This window comes from Bubalus bubalis, chromosome 12 (genome assembly GCF_019923935.1).
Source record: "Bubalus bubalis isolate 160015118507 breed Murrah chromosome 12, NDDB_SH_1, whole genome shotgun sequence".
Classification (NCBI taxonomy): Eukaryota; Metazoa; Chordata; class Mammalia; order Artiodactyla; family Bovidae; genus Bubalus; species Bubalus bubalis.
The window spans coordinates 100621506-100633865 of record NC_059168.1 but is presented as its reverse complement, the minus strand read 5'-3'; the positions used below and the strand labels follow the sequence as shown (position 1 = coordinate 100633865).

Sequence of the window (12360 nt, the reverse complement as noted above, 5' to 3'; positions counted from 1 at the left end):
AGCCCGTGCCAGGCTCCTCTGTCTATGGGATTCTCTTGGCAAGAATACTGGAGTGAGTTGGCATTTCTTCCTCCAGGGGATCTTCCCGTTCCAGGGATCAAACCTGGGTCTCTTAGGTCTTCTGCACTGGCAGGAGGATTCTTCACCGCTGGTGCCAACTAGGAAGCCCAGCACACAGTAGGTGCTCCATAAATGCTTGCCAGATGAAGCATGATTTTTATTAACACCTTCTAGGAGGGTATAATCCAGCGAGCAAGTGGAGACAGGCAAGCCCGACAACATGGTTGAGGCTGTCACAGAGTTTCTGCTCTTCATGACCTCTGAATAAGTCTGTTTAACAGTAGCCGCCATTTACTGAGCACCTACTATGTGCCAGGCACCTTGTATTATTTTTTTAAGTCTTCTTTAATTTGCATTTATGTATTTTTGGCCACAAGCCATGTGGGATCTTAGTTCCCCAACCAGGGATTGAACATGTGCCCCTTGCATCGGAAGGTTGGAGTCTTAACCACTGGACCACCAGGGAAGTCCCACCAGGCACCTTGTTAAGTGCTCTATGTACACTGTATCTCAGAGACCCCCAAACGTGTCCATCACTGTGTGCATCTCGCTAACGAGGAACCCGAGGCTTGGGCAGAAGACAGGGACTCGCCCAAGGTCACGTGGAAAACAGCTGAGTCTCTACTCGACCGCAGGCTTGTCGGCCCCAAAGTCGCCAAACCAGACACCCCTCCATTCAGGGCTCAGAGAGAAGGGGTTGCCTAGGAAGGGGGTGCCGGTGCCCCCTGAGAACCGCTGAGGTCAGCCAAGCCAGCACCAGAGGCACCCAGCCCTGTCCTCTCCAGCCAGCTGGGCCATAAAGCCCGACAGGAATGACACCAGGGCAGTCAGAGAAGCAGGCCGGCCCACATCCGGCACTGACCGAGCACAGGGAGCTCCGAAGGAGAGGCTTATTTTGGGAAAATGGAAACAAAACAAAGCCCTTTAATTGGAGCCATCTGGGGCGCAGTGGCCTGGGGATGGGGCTGGAGGGGGCAGGGTGGGGAGCTGAGCTGGAAACTCAGGGGTGAGGCTGTCCTGCCCATCAAGGGCATGAGAACCAGGTGGGGAGAGCCGCTCCCAGCCTGCAGGGGCGCCACAGAGGGCTCCTGGGGCCTTGCAGTCCACTGTTCTCTTCCTCTCCCACCCCGTGTTAGCCCCACTCTTGGTGACCCCATGGACTGTAGCCTGCCAGGCTCCTCTGTCCATGGGATTCTCCAGGCAAGAAATACTGGAGTGGGTTGCCATTCCCTTCACCAGGGGATCTTCCCCACCCAGGGATCGAACCCAGGCCTCCTGCATTGCAGGCGAGTCTTTACGATCTGAGCCACCAGGCTTGGTTGTTCAGGTGCTCAGTTGTGTCTGACTCTGCGACCCCATGGACTGCAGCACGCCAGGCCTCCCTGTCCTTCATCATCTCCTGGAGCTTGCTCAAACTCACGTCCATTGAATTACTGATGCTGTCCAATCATCTCATCCTCTGTTGTCCCCTTCTCCTCCTGCCTTCGACTTTCCCAGCATCAGGGCTTTTCTAATGAATTGGGCTAGCTCTTGGCAATTTGGGGCTCAATGTCTTTTCCAATGAGTCAACTCTTCGCATGAGGTGGCCAAAGTATTGGAGTTTCAGCTTCAGCATCAGTCCTTTCAATGAACACCCAGAACTGATCTCCTTTAGGATGGACTGGTTGGATGTCCTTGCAGTCCAAGGGGCTCTCGAGAGTCTTCTCCAACATCACAGTTCAAAAACATCAATTCTTCAGCGCTCAGCTTCCTTCACAGTCCAACTCTCACATCCATACATGACCACTGGAAAAACCATAGCTTTGACTAGATGGACCTTTGTTGGCAAAGTAATGTCCTTGCTTTTTAATATGCTATCTAGGTTGGTAATAACTTTTCTTCCAAGGAGTAAGCGTCTTTTAATTTCATGGTTGCAGTCACCATCTGCAGTGATTTTGGAGCCCCCCAAAATAAAGTCTAACACTGTTTCCACTGTTTCCCCATCTATTTCCCATGAAGTGATTGGAAAAGCTCCTGATGCTGGGAGGGATTGGGGGCAGGAGGAGAAGGGGACGACAGAGGATGAGATGGCTGGATGGCATCACTGACTCGATGGACATGAATTTGAGTAAACTCTGTGAGTTGGTGATGGACAGGGAGGCCTGGCGTGCTGGGAGTCATGGGGTGGCAAGGAGTCGGACATGACTGAGTGACTAAACTAGAACTAGAATCCCCGTGAAAAGCTGGGTGTCTATCACAGCACCAGACACCATGAGAGCCTGGCTGGATCAGGGCTGGGCCCATGACAGTTCCCTCATCTTTGTGCCAAGAGTCTAAACCCCAAATATGGATCAAGATTGTCAAGTTTATTGTCTAACCTGTGGAGAGAGTGAACAAGTTTTGTCTGATTATTGTCTATGGCTTTGTGTTAAGAAGGATTCTGAGGTCTAGTCTGAACAGAGATGTGACTGAAATGCTGTTATTGCTGTTCAGTTGCTAATTCATGTCCAACACTTTGTGACCCCATGGACTGCAATATGCCAGGCTCCTCTGTCTTCCAGTTTGCTCAAATTCATATCCATTGAGTTGGTGATGCTATTTAATCATCTCATCATCTGTCGCCCCCTTCTCCTTTCACCTTTAATATTTCCCAGCATCAGGGTCTTTTCCAATGAATCGGCTCTTTGCATCAGGTGGCGAAAGTATTGGAGCTTCATCATCAGTCCTTCCAATGAATATTCAGGGTTGATTTCCTTTGGGATTGATGGTTTGATCTCCTTGCAGTCCAAGGGACACACAAGAGTCTTCTCCAACACGACAATGTCAAAGCATCAGTTCTTCAGCACTCAGTCTTCTTTATGGTCCTACTCTCATATCCGAACATGACAACTGGAAAAACCAGAGCTTTGACTATATGGACCTGTGCCGGCAAAGTGGTGTCTCTGCTTTTTAATATGCTGTCTAGGTTTGTCATAGCTTTTCTTCCAATACATGTTTGCAAAGAGACGTGGCAGGATATTGAAGGCCGTTGCAATAAATCAGGAAACACATGAGGGGTTGAGTGGGCATGATGGGGAGGGAGGCAAAGACAAGGAAACTTCCAGAGAGTGGTCTAGTGATCTGGTGAATGCTGAAGTCAGAGGATGAGGAGGGAAGAACTACAGTTGATTCCTGAGTTCCTTGCTTTGGTAGGTGAGACACCAGGGGAAAGAAGGATGCTTTTACTTTTGAATTTTAAATACACATAAAATTTATCATCTTAATCATTGTTAAGCACATGAATGACTGGTATTAAGCACATTCACACTGTTGTGCAACCATTTCCGCCCTCCATCTTCAGAACTTTTCCTTCTCCCGAAACCTCATATCCATTAAACACTAACTCCTTCTTTCCGCCCCCAGCCCCTGGCAGCCACCATTTTCCTTCCTATCTCTATGAATGTTACTCTTTAGGGACCCTTATGAGTGGAATCATGGAGCATTTATCCTTCTGTGTCTGGCTTATTTCACTGAGCATAATGCCCTCCAGGTTCATCCATGTAGCAGCAGGGGTCAGACCCAGGTGTCCTTCCTTTTTAAGGCTGAAAACATCCTCTTGTGTGACTACGGCCACATTTCGCTTGTTCATTCATCAGTGGACGCCGAGTTACTTGCAGGCTTCAGATACTGTGGATAATGCTGCTACGGGCATGGTTTACCCGGTGCCTTTATCTTTGGACCCCGCGTGACATTCAAGGGCTGACTTTCCGGTGAATGCTTGAATGACCCAGTCAAGGGCTCAGGTGGGAGCCTGGGCTATAGGTGCAGGCGGAGCCCCAAATGTCGACCATGACCCCACTAGGCAAAGCCAGGGGGCATGAGACGGGGAGAGGGCACAGCTGGTGGCAGGGCTGGTGGGGAGATGAGAGAGAGCAGGGGAAGGGAGGGGGTGAAGCGGCTGGAGCCCCGGGCGGGGCAGGAGAGGCAGGGCCAGGAGGAAGGGCGGGGCCACAGCTCAGGAGTCGGGATTTATCTGGAAGGCTGGGGGGGTCGGTGGTCATTCATTCACGCATTCATCCACAGGTTCCTTGTTCCTGGGAGGAACACGATGCGGCTGTCATGAACGGGGTTCACATTCCAGCTCCGCTGCCTGCTTACTGGCTCTGTGGCCTTGTGTGAAATACCTAACCTCCCTCGTGTGAACTGGGCATGTGTTTGGAACGGAGTGACTCAGTTTCCCCATTTGCAAAACGGGCATCACAATAAGATGGATTCATGAATAAATGACCGCAAAGCACTTAGAAGAGTCCCTGGCACACACGTGACCTAATGCTCGCTGCTATTCCATTCACCCACCCAACCAACAGCACCAGTGCACAGGGCACCCTGCCCTGGGTGCTGGGGGACAGCTGTGAAAACGGGCATTTTCCCTGCAGCCTGGAGCCAGGGATGGACACGAACGAACCAAAAGCTCACACTCATGATCTAGACTGGGACAGGGGAAGGTTAGGGCTGCAAGAACACAGAGGCAAGCCCTCTGCCCAGTGCCGGAACCTGGAGGTTTCCTGGAGGAGGTGACCTCAAAGCCTAGCAGGGGAGAGAGCCGCTTGTCCACTGCTGCATCCCCAGGGCTTGGTACAGGGACCGGCACATGGTAGGCACTCGGTTGTTTTATGAATGAGATACGGGTGATCCGAGAAAAGGCGGGAACAGGAAGTCATCCCAGCCGATGCAACAGCAAAGGCAAAGACCGAGAGGAGAGAGGCAGTCTCTGGCCATCATGGGCCCTGCTGACGTGGAGGTGACGTGGCCAGAGCTGGGGACAGGGGCGATTTGGAGGCTGCCTGCATCCTCTTGGGTTTGGGGACTTCCCGCTCCTACAACAGCCGGGTCCATCCTGAGCCCAGAGCCGGGCGAGGCAGCCAGGGCCAGCTGGGCCCAGGGCCATGGGGGGCCGCTTCTGTGGTGGAAGCTAGTCGTGGCTGCTGCCTTGACCCCCTGACCTGCCTGGGGCCCCAGCATTCCAGCCAGAGCCCCCAGGGAGAAGGAAGGAGGACTTGGTCCCCCCCCGGCACTGGCCTCGGCCAATGCAAACACGGCCGCCCACTCGACAGGAAGACGCAGTGGAGCCAGGCTCAGGAGACGCAGCCCGCGTCGGGCTCCACAGGGGCCGGCAGGTCCTTCTGACATCAGCTCCCACCGGGCCAGGCCCCGCTGTCCTCTCCTTCCCTCCGCTCTGGCCAGCCAGACCGCCAGGTCCAAGAACACACAGAGCGGCCTCCTAGTCCCCCTGTGCAGCTCCCTTGACCTGGAAGGTCCTCCCTTCTCAGCTCCCACCACCCTTCAGATCTCTAGGAGGTCCACTCTGGGTATGTCCCCAGAGCGTAAATCTTCATCCACATGGTTCCAGGGGCCTAGCTTATCTTCTTTCTCCATGATGCCAGGGCAGACGCTGACCAGATGCTGGATGCCAGAGAACTGGTCCACCCTGGGCGGCCCCCCAGCCAGGAGCCCATCCCCCACACCCCTGCAGCCTTCCCCAAGCTCGGGGGCTCAGGGCTCACCTGCTCAGGGACTTAAGGGTCCTTCCAGGAAGTTCTCCGGAATTTAAGAAAGTGGACAAGCAGAAGGGAGACCCCACTGACCGGAGCCTAGCCAAAGGCTGAGGCTCTGACGGGCCTAACCTGGACGCTTACCATCCACAAGGGCAAGAACACGGTGGGGAGGGTCCCAAGGTATCCGGTGGGACCCTAGGCACTGATTTCACGCTCAGAGCCTCAGCTTCCCTGTCTATACAGGATCAGATGGTGCTGGGATGGGGGTGCAGGCTTGGTGGGGTTCCCAGCACATGGGAAGGATCCCCCGATGAACATCCACCTCCCCCCTCACACCTCTCCCCACCCCCGGCTCCAGCCTGTCCACTTCCCAGGGCCTCCGTGGAGGCCGAGGAGCCGCCAGCCCCCACCGCTGCCTTTCATCCCAGACAGGAAGGCTCAGCTGGGCGACTGGACTCGGGGATTCGGAGCAGATGTCTGCAAGCTTGCGGGGGGCTGGGAAAGCGGCAATCTCCTTCCAGGGCTGATGGCCGCCTGTCCCTCCCCCGCCCCTCACCCCTCTCCCTCCAGAAGACCTGGGCCCCCCACTCCTGAGCTGCCACCCACGAGGTCAAGGAGAGAGGGGGTGAGGTCGGTAGAGGCGGCCTGAGGGCTGGGAGAGGCTCCCCCAACCACCTCCTCTGAGATCGGGCCCCCACTGGGAGCTTCTGAAGACCCCAGACCTGTTCTCCCCATTACTGTGCCATCCGTGGCTCGGGGTAGAGAGAACCAAAGTGGAATGGAACCAAAGAGGGGGCACGTCTGGGGCTGCTGTGGGTCCCCAGCACCCCTCCTGCATAGACGGAACCCAGGGTCGGGACATGTTTTGGGAGCCAGCTGGGCGAATGTTTCTCAAGCCCTTTGGAAGAGGCCGCCTTCAAGGGGAGCCGCAGCCTGAGCCACTCTGAGCAGAGGCCCCTGGTCACACACAAGGACGGCCCTAGCTCCTGTAAGCACTGGGCCGACCTGAGCCGGGGGGCCGGGACAACCACCCCAGGAGGGGCGGCTCTCAACCCATTTGACAGGGCACGGGGAGGGGGTGGCGTTCGCGCAGCGAGTGGCTGTGCTGGGCCCGAGGGCAAAGCCTGCTCTGAGTCCTCGAGGCAGCAAAAGAGAGCCCTGCGCTGGGCCCAGAGCACAGGATGGAGGAGGTGACGCTGTCACTCATTCATTCACTGTGCAGACCCTTCCAGAGCCCCTCCTGCCTGCCTGGTGCTGTACAACACAACACAATGGGAAGAACAATGGTGTGTGTGTCTGTGTGTGTATGTACATGTGTGTGTGTGCCCCACACAGGGCCCGGCACACACTGAGAATAATTGGGAAGAACAATGGTGTGCATGTGTGTGTGTGTGTATGTGTGGTATGTGGTGTGTGTGGTGTATGGTGTATATGTGTGAGTGTGTGTGTATGTGTGGTAAGTGCATATGTGCGGGGTGTGTATTGCATGTGTGTGCATGTGTGCGTGTGCATGTGTGTGGTGTGTGTGCATGTGTGTGTGTGCGTGTGTGTGGTGTGTGTGTGCATGTGCATGCAGTGTGTGTGACCATGTGTGCACGTGTGTATGGTGTGTCTATGTGTGTGTGTGTGTGCGCGCGTCCCACACAGGGCCCAGCACACAGCGAGAATAAACAGGAAGTGCCCCAGATGAAACTCACCGATGCTCCCCGCCCCAGCCGCCTCATCTGTGCCTGCCCTGGGCTCCACCCACACAAGCCCCACATCAGCCAACCCCACACCCTCTGTCACAGAACAGAGTGTCTCCCACAGCCTCCACCCAGTCCCAGATTCCTTCTCCTGTGGCCTTGGGGTCCTGCCAGGCCAGTCCGGCCAGTTCCCCCAGCCTCTCTCCCCACAATGGCTTCCTGTCGCCCTCCTGGATAGAGACCCTGCCCCATCCCAGCTGTCCCATTCCATCGACAAGCCCCACCTGGCAGGCCTGGCAGGTCAATGGGAGGTGTCAAGGCCCGTCAAGACCCCAGAGCAACTGAGCTTCCTGGGGTGGCAGTCAGCACCAGCCTGCTCTTCTGGGAAGGCTCAGGGTTCCCCCACCCACCACTTCAGTCCCATCTCCCAGCCCTCCCCAAGGCGCTGTCACCCAGAGCTGGGAAGAACAGACTCCACGGGTGGGTGGAACTCATGTCAAGGAGTTTATGCTCGGCTTTTGGATGTACACAGAGGCCGGTAACACTGAGCAGCTGTGTGTCTTTGGGCCAAAGACTTAACCTCTCTGAACCTCAATTTTCTCATCTGAAAAATAGGGGTACATTCCCGTAATTCTTTATCCAGGCTCCGGAGGTAGTGTAGAATTCAGAACTTTCCAGAGTTTGGAGAGATGATGCAGTCCTTTCACCATGGACTGTGTTAACACCCCCAGCTGGGTCTGGGGCCAACAGCCATATTCAAATAACATCTCAGTAACCAAACGTATGACTATTCACTCTAGGATCAACAAGGTCTATAAATAGCCTCAGGGCAGGTTTAGCAGCCAAAATGAGTGTATAAAAATACTCTGAGTTCTCAAAGCCTTGGGAGATTTTGAACCCACAGATAAGGCAGTAGGGAAGGTTTGAAACACTCCCTCCCTGAAAGGGGTCTGGAGAGGGTGGGGGGCCAGGAGGGCATGTTTTATTTCCATTCCCTGCAATGGGGGCAGTGCCAGGAGTGAAGGGCTGGGTCCAGACTCCGGATTCTGATTGCCAGGGACCTAAGGGGCTTCCCAGACACTGCAGTGGTAAGGACTCCGCCTGCTAATGCAAGAGACCCAAGAGACATGGGTTCGATCCCTGGGTCGGGAAGGTGCCCTGGAGTAGGAAATGGCAACCCCACTCCAGTATTCTTGCCTGGAAAATCCCACGGACAGAGGAGCCAGGCGGGCTACAGTCCATGGGGTCGCAGAGTTGGCCACTAGTGAACACACACACGAGGGCTCCTGTGCCCTGGCCTGGGGTTGGGCGGAGGGAGGCTTGGACACAGCAGAGGGGCCAGGCCATCCGGTCCAGTTACCCAGCAGCCCGGTGAAAATTTGCTCCAGCCTTGAGGATAACCCTCCCTGTGATGAACAGGCTGGCTCCATCCCTGAGAACACCCCCAGGGACGGCACACAACCTCAGGGGTTCACTGAACCCCGGAAGGCACCCGATAAGCCAGGACGAGGAGCCTAGGCCCCAGATAGCCAACCAGCTGACCCCGGGTGGGTCACCCCCCTCCTCGCCCAGAACAGCTCCAGGTCTAGGATGGACAATCTGGGCACGGCTCTGGCACCCAAATCCACTGCTCTGTAAAGGGCTCCCAGGAGGCTTCCCACCCCTCCCAGACCCAAGGGACACCATCAGTTTATCCTTCCAGATAGCGCCAGACATAGGTCCCATTCCTGCTGGGGTGGTTGTTCAGTCGCCTAGTAGTGGCGGACTCTTCGAGACCCCATGGACTGCAGCAGGCCAGGACTCGCTGTCCCATTCCTGAGCAACGCCCCCTGCCCCCCATCTGGATCCTATAGCTAACCCAGGGGACCTGTAGCCTGCGATGGTGGGAGAGGGGACGAGGGGGCGATAGTGCCGCCCCCCCACCCCCCACCCCCCGCTTCCCTTCCGGAGCGCGCTTACCAAGGTTGAGGGTGATGTTGACCGAGGTGGGGTACTGCACTCCGAAGGCCATGGACGGGCTCTGCCACCACGTGCTGTCGTCCTGGCTGTGGAAGTCGGTGAGGTAGGAGGCGTTGTGATGGAGTGCGGGGTCGGCGGCATCGCAGCGCTGGCACGGCGCCCCCGCGCCCTGGGCACCCACGTGCGGGCAGAAGTCCTCGGGCGGGCGGCCGCACGTGTGCGAGGCCTCGGCCAGCCGGCCGAACGCCGCGTTCTCGAACACGGGCAGGCAGCGCTGCGGGCGCCCCGCGCCGTCGTAACACGCGCCCATGCCGGCTCCGGCCGCCCGCGGCGCCAGGAGCGCCAGGCTCAGCAGGAGCGCCGCCGCCGTGCCCATGGTCGGGGGACCCCCGACGACCCTTTGCTCAGCCGTGCGCGCCCGGCTCTGCGCGCCCGCCTCGGCTCCGGCTCCTCCAGTGGGCGCGGACCGCGCCTCCCCTCGGCGGGCGGGCCCCACTGCGGGAGGGAGGGACGGACGGCGGGCAGCACCCCACCTCCCGACCGCTGCGTCCCTGGGCGCTCACCCCCACCTGGTGGACGTGCCCGGGAGTGCCCGGCTGGGGACTCAGCCCCGCGGCTGCCTTGCCCTGGCTCTGCTGGGGGAACCTTGGCTCTCTGAGCCTCAGTGTCCTCATCTGTAAAATGGGATGGGTGGTGATACAGGCTCATTACTGCGGTTGTGAGGTTTTAATGGCTGCTGACGTGGAAACCTCTCCCCAGTGCTTTTCAAGTCCTGAGATAAAAGGGGACATGCGGGTTTTAAAAAATCCGGTCTTTCCCATTGCATGTTTCCTCCCAGCAGTGAAGTCACCCTAGGCAGGATCCTACAATTGTTCCTTACGTCTGCACGGTTCCATTAACTCTAAAAATTGCTTTTGCTGCTGGCTTTTCTCTGCTCTCAAGGCAGAGATTCTAACCTGATATTTGTGACCAAGGATTTGTGTCTCATCCGCAAACATCACTTGAGAGAGAAGCCTTCCCTTCCCCCACCCCCAGGAGATGTCCTCTTATATTCTCCATTCATTAAAATTAGTAAACCAACAGAGAAAGCCATATGTTCATATAAATAGATGCTAGAGAAAACACTTGATAAAACTTAGTAGCCTTTCCCAGAAAAACTCTAAAGAAAATAGGAATAAATTTCTAAACATGCTCAGGACTATCAGATGCTCTTGCTTGAGACTGGGAAGGTAGAAGTGGGAGGAGGATCCATTCAGTTCAGTTCAATTCAGTTGCTCAGTCTTGTCTGACTCTGTGACCCCATGGACTGCAGCACACCAGGCCTCCCTGTTCATCACCAACTCCTGGAGCTTACTCAAACTCAGGTCCATGATGAGTCGATGATGCCATCCAACCATCTCATCTTCTATCGTCCCCTTTTCCTCTCGCCTTCAATCTTTCCCAGCATCAGGGTCTTTTCCAATGAGTCAGGTGGCCAAAGTATTGGAGTTTCAGCTTCAACATCAGTCCTTCCAAAGAATATTCAGGACTGATTTCCTTTAGGATGGACTGGTTGGATCTCTTTGCAGTCCAAGGGACTCTCAAGAGTCTTCTCCAACATCACAGTTCAAAAGCATCAATTCTTCGGTGCTCAGCTTTCTTTATAGTCCAACTCTCACATCCATACATGACCACTGGAAAAACCATAGCCTTGACTAGATGGACCTTTGTTGGCGAAGTAATGTCTCTGCTTTTGAATATGCTGTCTAGGTTGGTCATAGCTTGTCTTCCAAGGAGCAAGCGTCTTTTAATTTCATGGCTGCAGTTACCATCTGCAGTGGTTTTGGAGCCCAAGAAAATAAAGTCTGTCACTGCTTCCATTGTTTCCCCATCTATTTGCCATGAAGTGATTCGACTGGATGCCACGATCTTAGTTTTCTGAATGTTGAGTTTTAAGCCAACTTTTTCACACTCCTCTTTTGCTTTCATCAAGAGGCTTTTTAATTCTTCGCTTTCTGCCATAAGGATGATGTCATCTGCATATCTGAGGTTATTGATATTCCTCCCAGCAGTCTTGATTCCAGCTTGTCCTTCATCCAGCCCAGCATTTTGCATGATGTACTCTGCATGTAAGTTAAATAAGCAGGATGACAATATACAGCCTTGACGTTGTCCTTTCCCGATTTGGAACCAGTCTGTTATTCCATGTCCAGTTCTAACTGTTGCTTCTTGACCTGCATACAGATTTCTCAGGAGGCAGGCCAGGTAGTCTGGTATTCCCATCTCTTGAAGAATTTTCCACAGTTTGTTGTGATCCACACAGTCACAGGCTTTGGCGTAGTCAATAAAGCAGAAGTAGACAGCATAGCCACTGATGTCCATGAAGAGGGTGATAGGATGTAAGAGAAGGCTGTGCGTGGGGGATTTGGGATGTAAGGAGGGCAAGGTAGATGATTCTGCCTGGACCTAGAGGGTGTTTCCCAGAAGAGGTGATAAGCAAACTACATGGTAATGGATGAACGGGGGAAAGGGCATCTCAGGCACAGCGTGTGCAAAGGGTCAAAGGTCTGAATGGCTAGGGAAGCCTGATGTGTGTTTGCAGCTCCGGGTTGGGGGCTAGTCCTGGGGGCTAAGACTGGAGCAGGGTGCAGAGGCCGGATTAAGTGGGATGCTGGGCACCGTGGTGATGAACTGGGGCTTTGTCCTGAAGAGGCTCTGTGGCTGCTGAGGGCTGTGTGTTTGTGGGGGGCAGGGACTTTGGGTACCTCACCCTGTGTCCCCGTTGTGTGAACACACAGTTCAGGGAATGTTTGGGGACTGAGCAGGAACCACATGGCTGGCAAAGGATTATCCTACAGGAGCCGGGTTTGAGATGATGGCTCCTTTAAGAGGCATCAGCTGGATGCTCCCTGGCCTTACCCAGATCCTGGAAGCAGCTCTCTAGTGGACCATCCTGCCTTGGATAGCCACCTCTGTCCCGCCCGAACGAGGTCTCCTCCCAGCGCTCCCAGTCCGGCTGGTCCTGTTCCCTCCGACCCACCACCAGGTGGCGACATTGGCCACATTACAGGACCGGCTCCTTTCGCCCCCTGGCGGCCAAGGCCAACTCTGCTGTCCCGCACAGACGGTGGACCACGAACCAGAATAAAGTCACTGGGTCCCAC

The 12360-nt window shown here is 55.3% G+C and overlaps 1 protein-coding gene across 3 annotated transcripts in view; it reads right to left on the bottom strand.

The window, feature by feature from the left end:
• LAMC3 (laminin subunit gamma 3) overlaps positions 1–9700 on the bottom strand; it is a 68030-nt gene extending 58330 nt beyond the window's left edge. For all 3 annotated transcript variants that reach the window (XM_025261860.3, XM_025261862.3, XM_044926454.2), the window contains exon 1: positions 9218–9700. In XM_025261860.3, the coding sequence (XP_025117645.3) occupies positions 9218–9593 (376 nt within the window). In that variant the 5' untranslated portion in view covers positions 9594–9700. The remainder of the gene's footprint in view (positions 1–9217) is intronic.
• Positions 9701–12360: the final 2660 nt, after the last annotated feature.